This window comes from Mandrillus leucophaeus, unplaced genomic scaffold (assembly GCF_000951045.1).
Source record: "Mandrillus leucophaeus isolate KB7577 unplaced genomic scaffold, Mleu.le_1.0 Scaffold37, whole genome shotgun sequence".
NCBI lineage: Eukaryota > Metazoa > Chordata > Mammalia > Primates > Cercopithecidae > Mandrillus > Mandrillus leucophaeus.
This window is the reverse complement of record NW_012103920.1, coordinates 1,975,749-1,999,498: the sequence shown is the minus strand read 5'-3', so window position 1 is coordinate 1,999,498 and position 23,750 is coordinate 1,975,749. Positions and strand designations below refer to the sequence as shown.

The following is a 23,750-nucleotide window of genomic DNA, read 5'->3' as shown; positions in this document are numbered from 1 at the left end:
TAAACTCCTGTTTGTAACTACAAAGGAGTAGGAACTCTGCTCTTCTCCCCAGTAGCTCTAACTCCTAGGAAAGAGCCTCAGATGGTGCACACTTGGGGCTCTGCAGGCCTGGCAGATGGTCCTACAGTATCCAGGGAGCCTTCTCCCACCCTTACAGCCCAGTTTCTCAGTGCAGGAATTCAGCCACCCTCCCAGCCAGCAGGCAAGGGAGCTGGCATTTGAACCTAGGTTTGTCTGACTCCAGAGCTGGGGTCCTCCCCCATCTCTCCAGTGTTTTCCCACCCATAGCCATTTGTGTATCTCTGCCATGGTTTTTGTCATATTTTATATCACCTCTACTTAACATTTAAAAATCCATTTTTTTTTTCATTTCAATCAATTCACTCTCTACTTAACTCATTTGAAAAGAAACACATCACTACCCAGTAGAAAGCTGGCAATGCTTGCTGCACAGAGAAGACAAGCATGAGAAAAAAATAATGGAAATAAAGCAGAGGTCTTGAGCTCCAGCCAGAGGGCTGTGGCTTGCCAAGACCTGATCTCTCTGTGAAAAAGCAAAGTTTTAAAAGTATTAGGCATTAAAGACATTGTGGCACCTCATTGAGACTCTCCTTGACCTAGTCAGAATGACTGGAAGAGAAAATGGCATTGATTTTCTCCCCCATGTGACTCAGGGCTATTGGATGAACAGCCATGTCCCATGAAATCAGCACACGAGCCCTGGACCCCTGCACCGCTTGCTCCCGGAAGCAGCACAATGCAGCCCCTCAGACTGTCTCCTGGTTCCAGGAAGTACTGAGGGATAACAAGGCACAAAGCTAGTAAGTCTCAAGGCTGACCTCAGCCCAGGGATGGTACACAGAGAGGAACACGCTCCCTCCCACTGCCACACCCTGCAAGATTTTATAACCTTTTATCACACTCGAGAGTGCTTTGCTTCCTTGGAACCAAGCTAAGAATGTTAGCTTGTGTATCTTTAAAAGCCATCATGTGGTCAGGCACAGTGGCTCATGCCTGCAATCCCAACACTTTGGGAGGCCCGGGCAGGTGATCACCTGAGGTCAGGAGTTTAACACCAGCCTGGCCAACAAGGTGAAACCCTGTCTCTGCTAAAAATGCAAAAATTAGCCCGGCGTGGTGGCCCCTGCCTATAATCTTAGCTACTTGGGAGGTTGAGGCAGGAGAATCACTTGAATCCAGGAGGTGGAGGCTGCAGTGAGCTGAGATCCCACCACTGCACTCCAGCCAGGGCGACAGAGTGAGACTCCATCTCAAAAAAAAAAAAAAGCTGTCGTGTGAACCATCTGCTGCTTTGAAACTAGCAAAGGAAAGCAAGCCCCGGGATGGGTAGCTTCTGCCACGCTTTTTAATTGCTACTTATTGTTCCTTAAATATGTCTTCTTATTGCACTTTCAAGTGGCTCCGCCTGCATATTGAAATCAGAAAGGCAGGTGGACCGAGCCTTACATGCTGTGATCCAGCGGCTCTGGCTCCATCCCATCCAAAGGTTTATTGGAGAAGCAACTTCAGGAAGATGCTGCCTTTACTCAGATGTCCTCTGGGCCTGAGGCCTTTGCAGGACATTGCTGTCCTCTCTGTCTGCAACTCTGTCCTCCTGGGCTGACACTCCTGCTCCCCCTGGCTGGCTGCACATTGCGTTCCCCTGGAGAGCCCTGAGACCCCCATGTCTGGGCCTTGGCTTCGGCCCAGACCAAGGAAGCCCAGGCCTGGGTGTGGTCGCAGAAATCCCCGGTTCTGCCATGCAGCCATGGGAGAGAACCTCCAAGGTCAGGTCTCGGCAGCATGACCCGGCAGGTGAGTCCATATCCTCTAACTGCGCCTTGTAGCTCTTTGTCAACATTTATGTCAAGTGTAAGTAACTTGTTCATTTCCCTCTTCCTGTTCAAGCCTAAGTTCTGGGAGGACAGGGACTCTGTCTCATCAGCAGCTCATCTGCTGCACTCCGAGGATGCTCTTAAATACTTGAAATGAATGAATGAATGATGAATACATGAAAAATGGGAAGCAAGGTCTCCAAAAGGGCGCAGCATCTTCCTTTAGCCTTTGGAACCCGTCCCAAGTGAAAAGTACTTCCCACATAGAACAGGCTATAGCAAATTCTATTTAAAAGGCCAGGAGGTCCTGAATATCCCAGATTCTCTTGCTTTGGGGCCAGCTGGGGTCAAAGGAAGGTGGGGCTGGCAGGGCCTGTGGGCACCGTGGGCCTGTTTACACAGGGAGGTGTGGGGGTGCCTGAGGCAGGGCTCAGCAGTGACGGGGAGTGGCTGGGAGGGGTGTGGGCAGGGCGGGTCGTCTGGAGCTTGGCCCTGCCCTGGTCCTGAAGAGCACTGTGTGAGGCCCTAGGTTCGTGTGCACCCATGCCTAAGGGGCATTGACACGAGGAAACACTTTGGACCTGGAAGGGGTAGCTTTGATGACTGGATCAGTGGGTTTGATTTCTATCTCCAAATGCACAAATGCAGACACTCAAATAAGAGAAGCCACCATTCATGGAGGACTCCCTAGGTGCCAGGCTCTGTGTTCAATGCCTTTTCTGCTCTTAGATCCTGGCAAGAGGAGTCCCTGCTCTGGGTTTGGCACTTAGGAGGTCTGTGGGCCAGCCTTTCTTTCTCCAGCAGGACCCCTACTCCACAGGGTGAGTTCACAGGGCCAAGGCATTCTGCCTACCCAGAGGGGTGCCTCCACCCCCACCCCAACCATACGCTGGACACCTGGGATCCCAGAAGCCCCTGAAGGTCCTAGCCTTGCTTCCAATACCCGTCTTCCGAAGGGCAGACTGTGCCACTCTGCTGTTACTGCCGCAGGCCCACGAGGTGGCCAGGGCTGACTGTTGCCTTGGTTGTGCTGGCTAGGGTACCCATGCAGTGAGGGATGGAGCCTGGGATAAGGCAGGAAGGAGCCAGGGGCCAGAGACTGCCTCATTCCAGCTCAGAACTCTAAGGAGTCCTGGGTTCTCAATTCATAGTCATCTTTTCAGACCAGCACAGTGCATTGCTGGAACATTCTGTCTATCCAGCACAGTAGCTACTAACCACGAGTTGTTATTGTACACTTGAAATGTGGCTGGCGCAGCTAAGGAATTGAATTTTTAATTTTACTTAAGCTTATTTTTAAATTAAATTTAAGGCTTGGCACAGTGGCTCACGCCTATAATCCCAGCACTTTGGGAGGCTAAGCCAGGCGGTGGATCACTTAAGGTCAGGAGTTCAAGACCGGCTTGGCCAACATGATGAAACCCTATCTCTACTAAAAATACAAAAATTAGCCAGGCATTGTAGCGCATGCCTGTAATCTCAGCTGCTCAGGAGGCTGAGACAGGGGAATTGCTTGAACCCGGGAGGCAGAGGTTGCAGTGAGCCGAGATCGTGCCACCGTACTCCAGCCTGGACAACAGAGCGAGACTCAGTCTCAGAAAAAAAAAAGTAAAATTAAATTAAATTTAATTTAAATCGCTACATATGGCTAGCGGTTGCCATTTGGGACAGCCAGCTGCACACCATCATGAAGGGCTGTGTGTCAAGACAGGGACAGAGATGGTGTTTGACTTAATTTGCTTGGTGTATTTAGACAGAAGGTTGGTGGGCCTCCACTTGTACGTTCCTTCTGGCTCCTGCAAAATTTAGGGGCTGTTAAATGCTTTGCTAATCTGCATCACAACGTTCTAAGTTATTTATGATCCCCCACATCTACGGATGAGAAAGTAACTTGCCCAACTTTGTAGAATTATCCCTGGGATTTGAGCTGCAACTGGAATGTATGCCCGCCTGGCTGCACGTGTCTGGCCCTGGATCAGCCTGTTTTTCACAACCATTATTTAATTTAATCCTAACATCATGCTCAGATGCAGGTGGAAGCCACCTCACTTATACCCAGCACTACTCTAAAATATGAACCACTCCCCCGAGTTTACACAGACGAAGAAGCTGGCTCTGAGGAAAAGAGGTCTGCTCGAATCTGCATGGAAAACCACAGCGCTGAATTTCATAGGGCAGGCAGCATTCTAGGGGATGATGGTGATGGCTGCTTCTCGTGGGATTTCCCTTAAGTGTAGGGATTTCAGTGCAAGCTTGCAAGATGGTGCTGAATTCTGGCTGGAAAGTGATGTCTTCCTAAAACCGAGCATGCTGGCCACCGAAAGCAGCCAAGTCATGTTTGTTATTGCTGTGGATGGAAAAATTCACAGTTTATTCCTCAACCAGTCCGACCAGTTTGGGGCTGGAGTTATAAGATGTCTGTGCAGACCAACTCCCTAAGAATCAAGGCTGGAACGTGCCCAGAGGCCTGTTGCCGTCACATGCTTAGCAAGGTACCAGAAAGGGCCTCCCACCAGCTTGCAGAGCCATGCAGGTAGAGGCATTGAATGTTTGGTTTTTTGTTGTTGTTTGTTTTGTTTTTTTTGAGACAGAGTCTCGCTCTGTCGCCCAGGCTGGAGTGCAGTGACGCATTCTCGGCTCACTGCAACCTCGGCCTCCCAAGTTCATGCGATTCTCCTGCCTCAGTCTCCTGAGTAGCTGGGACTATAGGCACGTGCCACCATGCCCAGATAATTTTTATATTTTTAGTAGAGACGGGGTTTCACCATGTTAGCCAGGGTAGTCTCGAACTCCTGACCTCAGGTGATCCACCCACCTCGGCCTCCCAAAGTGCTAGGATTACAGGCATGAGCCACTGCGCTCAGCCAAATGTTTCTAAAATGCCACTAATGGGCCAGGTGCTGGGCTCCTTTGTCTCTGCATTTCCTCTCATTTGATGCCTACAGTCACCCTGTAAAACACATGTCTTGCCCCTTGACAGCCCAAAGAAAAGCTGACTGAGTTGTGCATTCACTCATTAATTCAGCAATTACTTCCTGGGCACTAGGTGCCAGGCACTGAGCAAAATCTGGTCCCTGGCTTCTTGGGGCAGACAAGCTAAAAGAAGGAAAAGAGTTTCATAAAGAAGATAATTACAGCTCGGGGCCAGTGCCTTGGAGACACTGCAGATTCCGATGGAGTTGTTAGGGAAGGGGTGTTTCTTCCTAGACCTTCGGGGATGGGGAAGAGTCAGCCTCAGGGCCTTTGCACTGCCTTCACCCTCTACCAGCAATGCTCTTGTTTCTGGGCCAAAGAATCAATACAAAGGCCCCAGGGAAAGGCTCTGCTTCTCTCCCTGTGACTTTGGACCAGTTCCTTTCCTTCTCTAGGCCTCAGTTACTTCTACAAATCGAGACTGAATTAAACTAATTTCTGAGGACCCTTGCGGTTCAGCTGCTAAGTTGCAGTAAACTTCTCATGCTCTCCAATACAAATGCTGCTATCCCTAAAATAGGTTGGTTTTAATTATAAAAGCCATTTTGAGCCAGGTGTACTGGCTCATGCCTGTAATCCCAGCACTTTGGGAGATCAAGAGAGGAGGATCACTTGAGCCCAGGAGTTCCAGACCAAGTTGGGCAACATAGTGAGACCCTGTCTCTACAAAAAACACAACAATTAACCAAGGATGGTGAGGCATGCCTGTAGTCCCCCAGCTACTCAGGAGGCTGAGATGGAAGGATCACTTGAGCCTGGGAGTTTAAGGCTACAGTGAGCTATAATCACACTACTGTACTCAGCCTGGGCGACAGAGCAAGACCCTGTCCCAAAATAAAATAGAAGCCATCTTGGAAAATGCAGAAAGTAGAGAAAAGTTTAAATGAGAAGTCAGCCATAACAATAATTTTCCATTGTCTCGTTCCTCAGTATCTTCTAGAGCCTAACCTGTACTCACCTCCAGTAGTGGTGGCAGCTATAGAATAATAATAAGTGATAGTAGTAGTAGTATGGTAATGATAGTAATAATAATATAACAACAACAATGTCATCAACAGAAGCAGCTGACATTTATCTAGCACCTACTGTTAAGCAGGCATTCTTGTGAATCATTTGTACAGATGATGTCATTTAATCTGCACAATAACTCAAAGATGCATATGCTATTAATACACACATAAGGAAACAGAACTATAGAGAGGCCACCTGACTTGCTCAAGGTCCCATGGTTAGTACATGAGGGAAACAGGGAGTAGTAGATGCTCGATAAATATTTAATCATGCTAAATCCCTCTCCTCGCTTATACTGATGACAGCAAGATACTGAACACAGCAACATCTGATTGTAAATTGAAACCAAGAAATGTCTTTGAAGGTTGTTTTTCCACCGAATAATTTTTATTGCATGTTTGTTTTCATTTTTGCAGTGGTAACTTTTCCTAGGAGAAAATACTGAAAATACAGAGAGGCATACAAAAAAGGAACTGAAGTCCCCCATAATCCTCATCATCTGTTGTATTTTTAATATTTGGTATATTTCAGGCCGGGCATGGTGACTCACGCCTGAAATCCCAGCACTTTGGGAGGCTGATGGGGGTGGATCACTTGAGGTCAGGAGTTTGAGACCAGCCTGGCCAACATGATGAAACCCCGTCTCCACTAAAAAATACAAAAATTAGCCAGGCATGGTGGCATGTGCCTGTAATCCCAGCTACTTGGGAGGCTGAGGCAGGTGAATCGCTTGAACCCAGGAGGCAGAGGTTGCAGTGAGCCGAGATCACACCACTGCACTCCAGACTCCAGTCTGGGCAACAGAGCAAGACTCCATCTCAAAAAAAAAAAAAAAAATTGTACTCACACACACACAGACACACACACACACACATATTTAGTATATTTCTCTGCCTCTTCTCAATGTAACTTTTTTAATGCGGTTGAGCTCAGACTGCATATGCAATTTGTCCTGATGCTGCTTTTACTCAGTGTTGTGTGATAAGCATTTCCCGTGTTGTTGTAAAGTCTTCAGAAGCATCCTTTTAATGACTGCTACAGCTTTATATAGGTGAATCATCTAGGACTTTAAAAGTGAGAACTTACTCTTAGAAGCACATTAATTCTCCCTGTGAGGGATAAGGCAGGCTCAGAGTAAGAGAAAGGAGTCCTATCACCTTCCAGGTATGTGACCTTGGAGGAGTCACCTTAAATGGCCAATCCTCATTTTTTAAACCGAGACCAAGAATAACAACAGAAAAAGAGCTGCTTCCTATGATTAATGTGAGGCTAAACCAAGATGACATGTATTCAAGCATTTTTTAAAAATATATACACTAAAGCAAATGTTTGCTCTGGATGACACGTTTTTATTTTACTCTTTGAAAACTGAATTTTTTCAGAATGCAGAAGTGGGCTCAAATTTAATCAAACTGGCATCTACAACAGCCATGGCCCTGAAGGAAGAAGATGGCCAAGTCTACTGCCAGCCGGAATTTCTTTATGAAGGTAAAATGCATCCTCTGGTCCTGAGATTAGGAAAGGGGCAGATTTTCGTGGGGACCCCAGAGGCCTCTTTACATAATACTTCCCTCCTGTGCACGTACAAGGGCCAAAAAGGAAAGGCTCTTGGGATGCCCCGATGAGAAGCATCTGGGGACATTTCTCTTTCCTCTATCTTCAGCAGTGGGTAAGGCCAGCCATGGTGGCTCATACCTGTAGTCTCAGCACTTTGGGAAGCTGAGGCAGGCAGATCACTTGAGGCCAGGAGTTCGAGACCAGCCTGCTGAGCAACATGGTGAAACCCCATCTCTACTAAAAATACAAAAATGAGTTGGGTATAGTGGCACATGCCTGTAGTCCCAGCTACTCAAGAGGCTGAGGCGTGAGAATCGCTTGAGCCCAGGAGGCAGAGATTGCAGCAAGCTGAGATTGTGCTATTGCACTCCAGCCTGGGCAGCAGAGCAAGACACTGTCTCAAAAAAATAAAAATAAAAATCGGAAGGCAGTGGGTGGTTGCTGGGCCAGATGACTTCTGCAAATGCTGTCCCTTACTGAACACGGGCTTATTGAACAGGCACAATACCTTTCCATTTCTACCTCTCAACATCCACAATATCCTGCAAAATAGCTGTTATCAGCTCCATAATATGAAGGAGAAAACTAGGCCTGAGAGACCTGGAGCTACACACAGAACGCAGACTCTCTAGAACAGGAGTCACACCCATGGAGCAGGGCTCCCCAGTCTGGGCACCGTCGCCATCTGGGGCTGGGTCATTCTTTGCAGTGGGTGCTGTCCAGGGAATTGTAAGATGTTTAGCAACATTCCTGGCTTCTACCCACTAGAAGCCCAGAGGACCCCTATCCTGAACTGGAGCAGCCAAACATGTCTCCAGACATTGCCAGCATCCCATGGGGGCACCATTGCCATGATGGAGAACCACTGCCCCAGAATATAAACCCATGAGGTGAGGATTGTGTTGCTGTGCTCACAGGGTATCAGCAGCACATGACAGAAAGGCTGGCATACAGAGGTCTGTGTTCAATACGTCAAAGTACAGAATGAATGGACTTGTCCAAGGAGACTCAGCTAGAGAGTGGCGCAGTGTGCATTTAAACTGAGCGCATTGGCTGGGTGCGGTAGCTCGCGCCTGTAATCCCAGCACTTTGGGAGGCCAAGATGGCCGGATCACTTGAGGCCAGGAGTTTGAGACCAGCCTGGCCAAGTTGGCGAAACCACATCTCTACCGAAAATACAAAAATTAGCCGGCGTGGTGGTGCATGCCTGTAATCCATAATTCCAGCTGCTCGGGAGGCTGAGGCAGGAGAATTGCTTGAACCCTGAAGGCAGAGCAGTAAGCTGAGATTTCGCCACTGCACTCCAGCCTGGGCAACAGAGATTTTGCCTAAAAAAAAAAAAAAAAGACTGAGAGCCTTGTTCCATCAGCTGCCCCATGCCAGGAAGTTTGGGTATCTGGAAGAGCACATCGACTTGGGGACTCTTTTAGGATGACCCTTGGATTTGACCTAAGAATCCACTTCTGTAAAAGGCATCCCATACATCCCATAACCAGTTCTGTGAGGGAACTCATACGCTTGGAGTCTTTAGAAATGAATCAATAGGTGATGCCAGGTCTGAAAGCATCCACCCCCATCCTTGCTCACCCACCACACCACATTTTTTTTCTTTCCTGAGAAGATCATGCTTATTTATTGTTGCAATATTGTGCACACTAAAAAGTGTAACAATAAACAAACTACCCATAATCCCTGCACCTGTGACAGCCCTTTGGGATACCCATCCAGTCCTCCCATCATACGTGGATTGTGTGACATAGGCCGGGTCCCTTCCGGCGAATTCTCAGACTGCTCTCATTTCATCCCAGCAGTGTCATTCTGTTATTGTTGACATTAGATTTGTTCATGCACATCAAGGCCTTAGTGTGGGGTCTGGCCTATAGGGAAAGTCCTGCCAATGGCAGCAATATTAGAACAGCCCTAAGAAGCAGGTTCAGACAATTGCAAAATTTGCCAAAAGGCAGGCAGCAGAGCCAGGTTGTGACCCCAGCCTTCTCTTATCCCAAAGCCCATTGCCTCTGTATTTGTACTTTTGCAAAATACATTCCATATCATCTAGAATGTTCTGAAGCTGCCTTTTGCACTTAATGAATGTAACCTGAGTATTTTCCCACATCCTGAGGATTCTTCAAAGGACATGGCTATTAAGGACCAGGCACGGTGGCTCACACCTATAATCCCAGCACTTTGGGAGGCCGAGCCTTAATTTCATGTAACTATGGGCCAGGCACAATGGCAATTACAGGCATTACTCATTCCTGTAATGCCAGCACTTTGGGAAGCTGAGGTGGGTGGAGCACCTGAGGTCAAGAGTTTGAGACCAGCCTGGATAACATGGCAAAACCCCATCTCTACTTTTTAAAAAATACAAAAATTAGCTGGGGGTAGTGGGGCACACCTGTAGTCCTAGCTACTTGGGAGGCTGAGGCAGGAGAATCGCTGGTTTGAGAGGGGCCCAGGAACATCTTGGAAATCTCAGGCCTACTTTGAGGTCAAGGGCACACAACTTCTTCTTATTTAAGTATGGGAGCGTTCCATCTGCCTCACCTTCATCTGGGCCTGTCCCCTTGGAAGTTTCACGCTTCCTCATATGTGGGATTGGACATCTCCTTCCCACCTCAATAGTTCTTTCCCCTTCCTGCCCCACTGAACCTAATCAGCATTTATCCGTGGATGTATCTCTACTTCCTCTTCTCTTGGACATTGTATCTTCACCAGCAGCTGGTGGCAACCACCAGGAATATTTCCCAAGAGTTGAACATCCATTTCAGTATTCAGACTTAGAAATTCAATTTGATGCAATAGGCATATATACATATATACACATGTACAGCCAAGCACGGTGGCTCACGTCTGTAATCCCAGCACTTTGGCAAGCCAAGGCGGGTGGATCACGAGGTCAGGAGACCAAGACCATCCTGGCTAACACGGTGAAACCCTGTCTCTACTAAAAATACAGAAAAAAAAAAAAAAATTGCAGGATGTGGTGGCAGGCACCTGTAGTCCTAGCTACTCAGGAGGCTGAGGCAGGAGAATTGCTTGAACCCAGGAGGCAGCGGTTGCAGTGAGCTCAGATGGCGCCACTGCACTCCAGTCCAGGCGACACAGCGAGACTCCATCTCAAAAACGACAAAAAAAAAAAAACCATATATCTATATACACACACACACATACACACACACACAGAGAGAAAAAAATAAGATGATGAAAATTTCACATAATGAGAAACTTAGATTCTATCGTAGAAAGTGTAAACTATAAGGCAGTTATAACCCCAGCAATGCTTCCAAATTTTTTCTCTTCATTTGTAACCTAGTGGAGATACAGTAATTCTATAGTCAGCATTTTATACTTAACCTTATGGTATGGACACTTGTCCATGTTATTAAAATCATTATTAAATGTTATTTTTCCATAATGTTATTATATAATTCACCAGATTTAATTAACTATTCTCCGTTGACACCATTTTCCACAGCTTCCCATTCTGTTTTAGTTTTTAGTTTTTAATTTTAGAGATGGGGTTCTTGCCATGTTGAGCAGGTTGGTCTTGAACTCCTGGCGTCAAGCGATCCTCCCATCTCAGCTTCCCAAAGAGCTGGGATTACAGGCATGAGCCACTATGCCTGGCACAGCGTCCTATTTTTTTTTTTTTTTTTTAGACAGAGTTTTACTCTGTGGCCCAGGCTGGAGTGCAGTGGCACGATCTCAGCTCACTGCAACCTCTGCCTCCTGGGTTCATGTGATTCTCCTGCCTCAGCCTCCCGAGTTGCTGGAATTACAGGCATGCATCACCATGCCTGGCTAATTTTCTTTGTACTTTCAGTAGAGGGAGGGTTTTGCCATGTTGGCCAGGCTGGTCTCAAACTCCTGACCTCAAATGATCTGCCCGCCTCAGCCTCCCAAAGTGCTGCGATTATAGGCGTGAGCCACTGCGCCCAGCCAGCTTCCCATTTCTCATCACACATATGCACATGCATGCACACATACACACATCAGCACTTTTTTGAAAAGAGCTTTAAGAAATTGCAGTAGCCTCTGATTTTAATCATGCAATTCTCTTTGATTTCTATCTTGGATAATTAAAGATGTTTATACACTTAAAACCTAGGTCTGTGGTACGCTGCTCCAGGCCTTTCTGATAGAGCTGGGGTAATTATCAGAGGCTCCGTCCCCTGCCTTTGACCACCTTTGATCCAATCCAGGCTCTAAATCAAGCTCAGGGATCTTGGTGTGGGAACGAATTCTGAGGAAAGGCTACCCAGTCTGACAGGAAGGGTGGATGCTCCCAGCCCCCAGTGATGGGGGCTTCATCCGCCTTCTAATTTCCTTGTAGGCTTAGAGCTTCCACGGGTCAATTATGCTCACAATGGAAAGCGATACCGGTATGTCTTTGCTGCAGGAGTTCAATGGAGTCCAATCCCAACCAAGGTACTGTTCTCTGTGTATTCACAGGCTTTTCCTACAGTGATTGCGTCTATATGCAACGCTGAATTCTAAGGTTCTGAGACATTGATTAGAAAAGAGGAGGTCAGAGGGAGGTAAGTGTAGGATAAGATAAATTTGAAGTAAGGATGGACAGCTGGGAGAGGGAGTGGCACCTAATGGGCTAAGGTTTGGGTAAGAGGTTATGGCTGGAGTTTATTCACTGATTTCTTTATTCAATACTTATTTATTGAGCACCAACTATGGGCTACAATGTGGTAGGCACTGAGGGTAAGGAATTCAGCAGGGGGATGCCCAATCCCTGACCTAAGGAACTCACCCTCTCCAGCAGAGAGGGTGCAGCTGAAACTTAGAGGATTTATTTTGCTTCTTTTGTTTTGATTTATTTTTTCCTTTTTATTTAAAAAAATACACAGAAAGAGACAGGGTCTCATTGTGTTGTCCATGCTGGTCTTGAACTCCTAGGTTCCAGGGATCCTCCTGCCTCAGCCACCAAAAGTGCTGGATTACAGCCATGAGCCACGATGCCTGGCCCACTGTGCTTCTTAAGCTACCATTTGTGAAACACTTACTGTGTGCTGGTCACTGTGCGAAGTGCTGTGCAGGGATCACTTTTTTTAAACATCTTCATTTTTCATAATAAAATGGAAAATCTTTTTTTTTATTGCAAACAGAGCAGAAATGTCCACAGCCAAAAATTAAGCCTCCACCCCTCCATACCCCAAGCCACTCTCCACTAATACCAGACCTAGAGGGAAATAGGCCTGTTGGGAGATTAAGAGAGATTCAGGGAATTGCACTCTTAAAGCAACAAAGGGGTTGTATTATACTTTAAATGTTTGCATTGAATGTATTCATTTATTTAACTCATATAAAATTGCAGTGCAATGCCAAATATAAGATATAGTCAATATTTTAATTTTTAGACGGGGTGTGGTGGCTCACACCTATAATCCTAGCACTTTGGGGAGCTGAGGATTGCTTGAGGCCAGGAGTTCGAGACCAGCTTGGTCAACAATAGCAAGACCCTGTCTCTATATTAAAAAATAATAATAAATTTTAAAATATTTTAATTTTTAAAAGAATTCCTTATGCAGTATCAGCTACATGGTGGCCGGAGGACCCATGTTTAAAACTGGGGGAGGAGGCTGGGTGCGGTGGCTCATGCCTGTAATCCCAGCATTCTGGGAGGCTGAGGCAGGCAGATCACCTGAGGTCAAGAGTTCAAGACCAACCTGGCCATGGTGAAACCCCGTCTCTACTAAAAATACAAAAAATTTTCCAGGTGTGGTGGTACATGCCTGTAATCCCAGGTACTCGAGAGGCCGAGGCAGGAGAATTGCTTGAACCCAGGAGGTGGAGGTTGCAGTGAGACAAGATCACGCCATTGCACTCCAGCCTGGGTGACAAGAGTGAAACTCTATCTCAAAAAAAACCAAAAACCAAAAAACAACAACAAAAAAACCTCGGGGAGGAGAGTTAGCTCCTGTCCTTTCTTGGCTGTGCTCACCAGAGGTAGCTGTCATTGGGTGATTATGTCAAAAGTCTATATCCGATGGGCTTCATTTCTGTGTTTCTCCTCGTTGGATGTACAGATAATAAAATATGACATTCTCACAAAGTCGTCCTTGAAATGGAGAGAGGACGACTGCTGGCCAGCGGAACCCCTGTTTGTGCCCGCACCAGGCGCCAAGGATGAGGATGACGGTAAGACTCTAAGAAGCCAAGCCTAGTTGCTGCATGCTGCTCATGATCCCCCTTCCCACAGAGACACCATCTAGGGGCAGCTGACCCCCCAGCTCATAACGGGGGTGGACTGGTGCTTTGAAGTCTACATCTGTCTGGGTCAAAGCTAAAAGGTTAGGGAGTCCCCAAGGCTACCTTTACTTCTTATACCAATTGCAAAGTTTGAGGGTCCCCAAGACACCCTTTGGCTTCAATAATTCATTAGAATCACCAACCTCACTGCAAGCGCTTATGCTCACAGTTCTGGTTTGCAGCAGTGAAAAGATACAGACTAAAATTAGCAAAGGGAAGAGGTGTACAAGACAGAGCCCAGCAGGGACCCACAGGAGCTTCCAGCTGCACTCTCCCAGAAGAGTCACAGATAGCACTGACTTCTCCTGACAATGCTGTGTGACAGTGCTCACAGAATATTATTGCCAGCCAGGAAGCTCCCCTGAGACTCAGTATGGAGAGTTTATACTGGGGCTCAGTCATGTAAACATGGTTGCCCGCCTGTGTGTCTGACCTTTATTTAGTCTTCAGTCCTCCTGGAGATCAAGCTCATACCATGTGGCCCAAGGCCCCACCATAAATCCCACTGTAAGGGTAGACTGCCTGGTGTGGCCCAAGGCCCCCATGTGTACAAAGATACTTGTATCAAGCAGGACATTTCACCAGTATAGAGGTGACCTCCCAGAAACTGAGGACAAAAGCCAGTCTCCTTTTTAGACAAGTTTAAGTTTTTTACTGCACAAAGTCCATCTCCTTTCCAGTCAGTGACACTAAGCTCTCTCAGAATGCAGAATCTTGGTTTTAAAATTGATTACAGTGGCTAGATCCAAAAGAAATGTTTTTAAGAAATGGGGTCTTGCTCTGTTGCCCAGGCTGGAGTGTAGTGGCATAATCGTAGCTCACTGCAGCCTCAAACTCCTGGGTTCAAGTGATCCTCCTGCCTCAGCCTACCAAGTAGCTGGAGCTACAGGGGCACGCCACCATGCCTAGCTCATTCTTTGTATTTGTTATAGAGAAAGGGTCTCACTGTGTTTCCCAGGCTGGTCTCTAACTCCTGGGCTCAAGCAATCCTCCCATCTTAGCCTCCCAAAGTGCTGGGATTACAGGTGTCAGTCACTGCACCTGGCCTGGATCCAAATTTTTAACAATGTATAAGCACGTAAATGTTTCACGGTGCCCCTGGAAATGTGTATTTGTGGCCCACCTCTATTTTCTAGGTTTCCACTTGACTGAATGATCCTTCCCCTTTCATTCTCAGAAATGCTTCAGAAATGCCCTGCCCACAGCCCTGAGGAGGCTAAGGAGGGTAACTAGAACCATAGGTGGGGATGTCACCTGGCCACGCTGGCAATGGGGCTGCCACACCTGCAAGGAGGGCAGGCTGCCCCACTTGAGCCTGCCAGCTTCTTCCCTCAGGTGACAAGGGAGTGGTTTTCCACCTGGGTCTTGTCTTCCTACTGATCATGGCATGGCACGTCAGGCCAGCAACCCTGTGTCACTGTCATCTCCGAGGCGGGGGACCACTGGCATTGCCTCCTGCTCAGGCCGTTCTCCCACTCAGTGGTGTGGACACTTCCTTTACATTCTCTGTGAGGAGGGAGTATCATTATCTTCATTTTACCAATGGGATGCTCAGAGAGTGACCTTGTTGCCCAAGGTCACACATCCCATACATTCAGAGGTAAGATGTAAATCCAGGCCAATCTGACTTCAACGATGCTCAACTGCTCTTCAACCTGGGACCCTCTGGGGGCATTGAGAGTATTTGCAGGAAGTTGATATGCATTATTTCGTTTAACCATTGAAATGCCATTCTTCGAGCCAGGTGCGGTGGTTTCTGCCTGTAATCCCAGCACTTGGGAGGTCAAGGTGGGCAGATTGCTTGAGCCCAGGGGTTCAAGACCAGCATGGGCAATATAGGGAGACCGCATCTGACAAAAAATACAAAAATAAGCCAGATGTCATGTCATGTGCCTGTGGTCCCAGCTACTTGGAGGGCTGAGGTGGGAGGATAGCTTGGGCCCAAGAGATCGAGATTGCAGTGGGCTGTGATCACGCCACTGCACTCTAGTCTGGGCAACAGAGTAAGAACCCATCTCAAAAAAGCAAAACAAACAAACAAAACGAATGCCATTCTTCAATGCCTGCAATAATTTAGTGTGCTTTCAAAATCCATCGTGCAGGAGGTACTCTCGGCAACCCTGCGAGTGTGGGTGAGATTATCCCACCTCGACTGATGAAGAGACTGAGGCTCCGAGAGGTCAAGGGACTGGCCCAGCCAGGGCTAGAACCAGGTTTTCTGGTTTCTTTGTTTGTTTGTTTTGAGATGGTGTTTCACTCCGTCACCCAGGCTGGAGTGCAATGGTGCGATCTCAGCTCACTGCAAACTCCACTCCCAGGTTCAAGTGATTCTTCTGCTTCAGTCTCATGATTCTCCTGCTTCAGTCTCCTGAGTAGCTGAGATTACAAGCACCCACCACCACACCCAGCTAATCTTTGTATTTTTAGTAGAGACAGGGTTTCACCATGTTGGCCAGGCTGGTCTCGAACTCCTGATCGGAAGTGATCTGCCCACCTCTGCTCCCAAAGTGCCGGGATTACAGGCGTGAGCCACCGCGCCCGGCCTACAGCCAAATTTTCTGATTCCTAGTTTCCAGGCCTTTCCCTTCTATTACAGTGTCTCCAATTCACTTCCCTCCTGTTTTGGTTAGACACCTATGTCTAAAGAGGGCGGAGAGACACGCTGAGAAACTCATCCCTCCGACTGAAGCCTGCACTTTTACAAAGTGTTTCTTTCTGTTTCCCCAAAGGAGTCATCCTATCAGCCATTGTCTCTACTGATCCCCAGAAGCCACCTTTTCTGCTCATTCTGGATGCCAAAAGCTTTACAGAATTGGCCCGTGCCTCCGTTGATGTCGATATGCACATGGATCTCCACGGATTATTCATCGCAGACATGGACGGGGACGCAAAAAAGCAGACCGCTTCTGAGGAACAGCGGGACAGGGCTTCCGACTGCCACGGGGCTCCTCCGACCTGATGGTGTTGAGGTTTGGACAGGGGAGGGAAGCTTGGCTGTCAGAACTCCATGGATACATTTCTTTGGATAGAGGGGAGGGCCTTGGTTACCTTTTGTACTTATTCTTTCTGTGGGCGCTTTCACAAGGGCATGGCAAGAGAGTTTGTCAGTATCATTTCTTTCACTTTATTTTGGCCGTAAAAATTTTGTTTGAAAGTCAAATATTTGAAGATCAAATATATATTGATTAGATCCAGTTCTTCCAAGAAAGCTCCTTTCCTTTAACATAAAGACCTTGACCATGAATTGGAAATGATATTCAATGACATTATCATCATTTTTAGAATGAGCCACTAACCTGTTAGAGAAGAGACAGATAGTTATTTATCATTGTGCCTTCCTCTGTCTCTTTCTCTTTCCTTTGCTCCCTCCCGTCTTTCTAGTGGACTAAATTGTGTATCTGGGAGTTCTCGCTTTCTAGCCAGGCCTGATGAGTTAAGTTATGTGACCAGGAAGGCATGCCACTTTGTGGTCATTCCATGCAAGTCATGGCATAATAGAAAATAATAAAAACTTTACTCAGACTTTTATTTTTTCATGGCTTCTCCCCCTGAAGGTCTTCTAAGGCAATAAAATAGTTGCAGAGCTTGATGGTTCACAGCCAGCGCGATGCCTCATTGTACAGGCAACGGGACTGACAGTTTGGCGTGGGACTCCTCTTTGCAGGAGGGGATTAATAGGTACTGGACATTGACCTGACTAGCCACAGCCAAGGGGCTCGAACCCAAGATTGAGTCCCAGGGCCTGGGCTGGCATGAGAGTTCTTCCCTACTGCTGAGAACTAGAGCAGTGAGCCGTGCCCATGTGCACAGGTAAAAGGAGTATCTCCAAGCTTGTACGTGCTGCCAAGATAAACCAGGCATTTGGGGCAGCATGGAAGGAGGCTGAAGGCCCCTGTGCCAGGTAGTGATGGGGATGGAGAAAGTGGGGAACAAGACAAGTGGGATGCCACACCACTACCGGGAGCCCCAGAGTCATCTGAGTCTACAGTCAAGTGGGTGCCTGATGCATGGTGTAAAGAAACAGGCAGACTGGATAATTCCCAGGTCATGGGATCGGGGGAGTTGGGCTTCACAGCCTTATTCCGCACTTACCTCCTCTCCTGAATCTGGATTTCCTTCAGTCACCAATGGGGATTCGATGACATATCTGGAGGATGGGAAGGACTCTCTAGTGGCACTGCATAGAATCCCCCAGAGGGGCAGCTCCCTCGAGGATGGTCTTAGCTTTTGCCCTGCAACCACCATGAAGCCATACTTAGCTTCTACCAAAATGTAGGCTCCATGAGGCCAGGGAGTTAGGCTTTTACTTTTGTTTCTTTCTTTTTTTTTTCCTGAGACAGGGTCTCGCTCTGTCACCCCAGCTAGAATGCAGTGGTGCAATCTTGGCTCACTGTAGCCTCAACCTCCCAGGCTTAAGTGACCCCCCCACCTCAGCCTCCCGAGTAGTGGGGACTACAGCCATGTCCCACCACATCCAGCTAAGTTTTGTATTTTTTGTAGAGACAGGGTTTCATCATGTTGCCCAGGCTAGTCTCGAACTCCTGGGCTCAAGTGATCCTCCCACCTTGGCCTTTCAAAGGGCTAGGATTACAGGCACGTCCCACCTTGCCCAGTCTTTTTTTTGTTTTTTCCTTTTTTTTTTTAAATTTTTTTTGAGACAGAGTCTCACTCTGTCACCCAGGCTGGAGTACAGTGGCACAATCTCAGTTCACTGCAACCTCCGTCTCCTGGATTCAAGCTATTCTCCTGCCTCAGTCTCCCTAGTAGCTGGTAATACAAGCCCGTGCCACCACGCCCAGTAATCTTTGTATTTTTTTTTAGTAAAGACGCAGTTTCACCATGTTGGCCAGGCTGGTCTTGAACTCCTGACCTCAGGTGATCTGCCACCTCAGCCTCCCAGAGTGCTGGGATTACAGGCGTGAGCTACCATGCCCAGCCAAGCCCTTTTTTTTTTTTCCTTCATTGAAGTTTTTATTGAGATAATTGTACATGCACATGCAGTGCTGAGAAATTATACAGAAAGATCTCATGCAGACTTTACCCAGTTCCCCCATTTGTAACATTTTGCAAATTTATATAGTACAATATCACAACCAGGATATTGATATTATTCACCAATCTTACTTAGATTTCCCAGTTTTACTTGTACTCATTTGTGTGTACGTGTATATAGTTCTAGACAAATTCTAGACTGCATCCACCATCACAGGCAAGATACCAAACAGCATGTCAGCATGAGGATCCCTCACGTCACTTTTTTATCACCAAACCTACCTCCCGCCCTCCTCAACTCCCATCCCTAACCCCTGGCAACCACCATAAAATGGTGTCCTTTCAAAAATGTTATGTAAATGAGATGATGCGGTATTAACCTTTTGGGATTGGCTTTTCTCACACAGCAGAATTCCTTGAAGATTCATCCAGTCGTGGTGGGTATTCATTCAAGTCATTAGGCATTGGGTATGTCTGACTCACTATTTTATCCTCAACACTTGTAACACTGCCTCGTGTAATGTAGGCACTCGATACATACTTGTTGAATGAACGAATGCACCAGTTCTCCCAACAGATTCAACTCGTCAATGCGTCAACAAGAAATGGATGTCTTATGGGAGAGCTCCCGGGAGATGGGGAAGAGAGTCCACATGGAGCCCAATGACAACACACGCAGTTCCCTGCTAAGGTTCCTCACTCCTGTTGTCCCCGACCACTCCCTTCTCTCCTCTCCTCCCTGTTGGTCCTGCAAAACCCCTCCTATCGTTCTCAGCATTTTCATTTTTGCCCTAAGCTTACATACCCTGTTCAACAAAAATGCAAGTCATGGAAATGGCAGGACAAAGACCATCTGCTCTTCCTCAGAATCGCCTTTGGGAACCTCAGTGCCTCCAGCATTGATAAAATGGACAAAGGGGGACCAGGCGTGGTGGCCCACATCTGTAATCCCAGCATGCTGGGAGGCCAGTGCAGGCAGATCATGAGGTCAGGAGTTTGAGACCAGTCTGGCCAACATGGTGAAACCTTGTCTCTACTAAAAATACAAAAATTAGCCGGGCATGGTGGTGGGCACCTGTAATCCCAGCTACTTGGGAGGTTGAGGCAGGAGAATCACTTGAACACAGGAGATGGAGGTTGCAGTGAGCTGAGATCGTGCCACTGCACTCCAGCCTGGGTGACAGAGTGAGACTCTGTCTCAAAATAATAAAATAAAATAAAACAAAACAAAACAAAACAAAACAAAATGGACAAAGGAGAAATGCCAACTCTAGTGACCTGAGAAAAACCTGATTAAGGGCTGCGTTTGGGTGGCAGGAATGGAAAAGAATTGAAAAATGTGACAAGCCCTCACCCACTCATTCTTCCACTTTAAATATTTGAGAAGAGGGTAGAATTAAAAAATGCTTCCCCACCTCCTTTCTACTAGATTCCTATTGCCTAACAGTACCCAGAACTAGTCATGAAAAAGGGTGCAGTTCTGCGGGGAAGAAAAATATGTCCGTGGTTTGTTTATCTTGTTGAAGATGACAGGTAGAATACCAGACTGATGAGGGAGGCTGGCACGCCAAATCTTTCTTTCTCAGTTTCAAAAACACCAAAGGTTGATGCCAAGATATTCAATTTATCTGGGTCCTTAATTCTGACACATTTTGTATACAGACCAGGGTAATTAGCTCAAATCTCCACAAGAGCTATGATGCATGCTCCATTCTTGAAGGACCCACAAGACACTCCATCTTACCCTCTTAGCCTTCCTTGTTATGTTTCATGTGGGTGGAATATATGACCAGGAAGTTCTGCAGGAAAAATCACTCTAGATTTCTTTATTGCTTTGATAAAGCCACAGCATTTCTCAAGTGCTCTGTGCTGCAAGCGTCAGGTACACAGTAGGAAATCCAAATGTTTGCTGACCCACTAACTTTTTCCACCAAAGCTTTCTCTAATTTAATCCCAATTCTGGAATAAGCTGGATAGACACTTGGGCAATCAACTCACAAAAAATCTAAGTGTGTTGGCGCGACATCTACAATATTTGCTCGAACACTTCCTCCAGAACAAAGTTCAGCCTGACTCCTTTAAGAAGGTTGCTGGTCCAGGTTAAGTATAAACACCTTTGATGGCTTCTTAAAAACTGTTTAAAAGACTGGGTGGTTTTTAAATGGCCAGGAGGTGTCTTTCTCATGACAAATCAGGACATGCAGACCAAAAAGTCATCACCACCATTCTCAACATCCAACAATGATGAGATGTGTGGCCTCAGTACTTGAACTTCTTCCAGTGAGTTTAGACTCAGAGACCCTGCCCAGAAAAACAGCGCCGACTGCCCCAGCTCCTGTGCCACATCAAAAAGCATCCTTTGAGGTCCAGTCGCAGCTAAGAGGCAGATTTTCTTGGACACAACCAGCAAAGAGAGATGTGGCGGCACTGTATTCAGCCTGGGTGGGGAAGAGGACAGCTTCTTTTTTTCTCATAATTAAGAAAGGCTTTCCCAAGGCCGGGCGCGGTGGCTCTCGCCTGTAATCCCAGCACATCTGGAGGACGAGGTGGGCAGATCACGAGGTCAGGAGATCGAGACCATCCTGGCTAACACAGTAAAACCCCGTCTCTACTAAAAATACAAAAAATTATATTGTTTTTATACAATATAATTTTGGGGGGGCATGGTGGCGGGTGCCTGTAGTCCCAGCTACTCAGGAGGCTGAGGCAGGAGAATGGTGTGAATCTGGGAGGCGGAGCTTGTAGCGAGCTGAGATCGCGCCACTGCACTCTAGGCTGGGCGACAGAGTAAGACAACGTCTCAAACAAAAAAAAAAAGAAAGAAAAGAAAAAGAAAGGCTTCCTGATGGGCTGGGACTTGAGGACCTGCCTGAGTGGCGAGAGGGAACTGGCAAGGGGCTGGTCCTGCCAGGCTGGGAGTGCAGGGCAAGGATTTGGAGACAGACGTGGTTGCCTGAACAAAGCAGGTGCTGAGAGTCTTTCCCAAGAAAGAGCAGTGGAAAGAGTCAGGCTTAGGGTTTTTTGTTTTTTGTTTTTCCTGTGTTAAGTCTTATCTGTTCATTGTAGCACATCTGGATAACTTAAAGAAATAAATGAGAAAGACACCACAGTTACATTACCAAAAGGAAACCACTGAAATCATTTTGATATGTTTTTCTCCAGGTGTTTTTGAGTGTGTGTGTGTGGGCAGCGTTTACATATTAGTGATCACCAGTTTATAACCTACTCCTTTTCACTTAACATATGATGCAAGCATTTTCCCAGGTCACTAAATTCTTTTAATGGGTGCATATTATTCCTTCTTGGGGGCATGGCATAATGTAGAGTACCCTACTGTTGGACATTTAGGTTATTTCCAATTTTTGACTATTATAGATAAGGCCCTGATAAGTAATGTCCTGCATAAAATTCTAGAGTTCATCCCCTACCCTGTATTTGGGTGGCTGTTACTGTTATTTTCTTCAGCTAGATTCCCGATTCAAAATTTCTGAGCCAAAGAGTAGAAAAACAAGGTAATGGGTGTTTTCTTGAAAGGCCAAAGGTTTGGCTTGATTCATAAGACTGAAACTGAGAAGACAATTTTGGATATTTGAGGCTCAAATGGTCAAAATGGTGGCAGGACTGAGAAAACCCATCTCTGAGGAAACTGAGAAAACATGGGTACATGGTAATATCATTTTAGTTCAAATCCTCCCTCCTTCCTTTTCCACAGTCTTTCCAATTCTCCATATTCTTCCACTCCATACAAATGCATGGTTTTTGTTTGGTTGGTTGGTTTTTGAGACGGAGTCTCACTTTGTCACCCAGGCTGGAGTGCAGTGGCACAATCTCGGCTCACTGCAACCTCCACCTCCCGGGTTCAAGCGATTCTCCTGCCTCAGCCTCCCAAGTAGCTGGGACTACAGGCATGTGCCACCACGCCTGGCTAATTTTTTTGTATTTTTAGTAGAGATGGAATTTCACCATGTTGGCCAGGCTGATCTCCAACTCCTGACCTCAGGTGATCCACCTGCCTCGGCCTCCCAAAGTCCTGGGATTACAGGCGTGAGTCACCACGCCCGGCCACAAATACACGTTCTTTTTCAGGCATACATTCACACATTCGTTCACTTATTCAGTGATAAGACTGTGCTCACAGATAGTGCTGGAAAAAACCAGTGCCTCCGTGTGCTCAGGGAGTGTATGGGTTTTGTGAAAAACTAACACAATACAATGGAATGGAGGTGAAAAATGGGTGTACCCTCTGCAGCCTTAGCCAGGGACGGCCACAAGAGGAAGGATGGTAGCAGTTGGCAAGGTGAAACGGGAGATCCAAATTTAAAAAGGAGTGTGTGCCTGGCCTTGGAGTCAGGGAAGCATATGAGAATCTTGAAAACCTGAACTGTTGGGCAGAAGGTGGGGGCCATAGCAAAAGATAGCCCCAAGCAGACCCCCACTTTATCTGCACTCAGGTCAGAAATAAAACTGGCATTAACTAAAGGGAATTTTCCAAAGGTGGCTTCAAGGACAATCAAGGACTGACAGTCATTTATATATATATAGCTTTTTAGAGATCTAAGTCACATACCAAAAAACTCACTCACTTAAAATGTACAACTCAGCAGGGCGTGGTGGTTCATGTTTGTAATCCCAGCACTTTGGGAGGTCGAGCTGGGAGTATCGCTTGAGCCCAGGAGTTCGAGACCAGCCGGGCATACATATATAATGTACAACTCAATGATTTTAGTTTAGTATATTGTGAGTTCTGTAACCATCACTACTACCTAATTTTAGAACATTTTTAATCACTCCAAAAAAACCCCCCTGTATTCACTGGAATTACTCCTCATTCTGCACCCCCCAGTCCTAGGCAACCACAAATCTACCTTCTGTGGATTTGCTTATTCTGGACATTTCATATAAATGGAATTACATGTGGGCTTTTTGTGACCCTCCTTTTACTAATTCTGTTTCAAGGTTCATGTATGTCGTTGCACGAATTGTGACTACTTTGTACTGCTGAATAACATTCATTGCACAAATATACTACAGTTTGCTTATCCATTTAACAATTGGTAAGCATTTAGGTTGTTTCTTCTTTTCTATCTTTCTTTTCCTTTTTTTTTTTTTTTTTTTTTT

The 23,750-nt window shown here is 46.6% G+C and overlaps 2 protein-coding genes across 2 annotated transcripts in view; both read left to right on the top strand.

Moving 5' to 3' along the window:
- Positions 1–17,156, top strand: part of BCO1 (beta-carotene oxygenase 1) — a 62,945-nt gene extending 45,789 nt beyond the window's left edge. The window contains exons 8-11 of the mRNA XM_011990070.1: positions 7,202–7,307; positions 11,713–11,807; positions 13,418–13,529; positions 16,370–17,156. Of these exons, the coding sequence (XP_011845460.1) occupies positions 7,202–7,307; positions 11,713–11,807; positions 13,418–13,529; positions 16,370–16,599 (543 nt within the window). The 3' untranslated portion in view covers positions 16,600–17,156. The remainder of the gene's footprint in view (positions 1–7,201; positions 7,308–11,712; positions 11,808–13,417; positions 13,530–16,369) is intronic.
- Positions 17,157–17,547: 391 nt separating this feature from the next.
- The window catches only part of GAN (gigaxonin), an 87,873-nt gene continuing 81,670 nt past the window's right edge, over positions 17,548–23,750 (top strand). The window contains exon 1 of the mRNA XM_011990119.1: positions 17,548–17,632. Coding sequence (XP_011845509.1) covers positions 17,548–17,632 — 85 coding nt within the window. The remainder of the gene's footprint in view (positions 17,633–23,750) is intronic.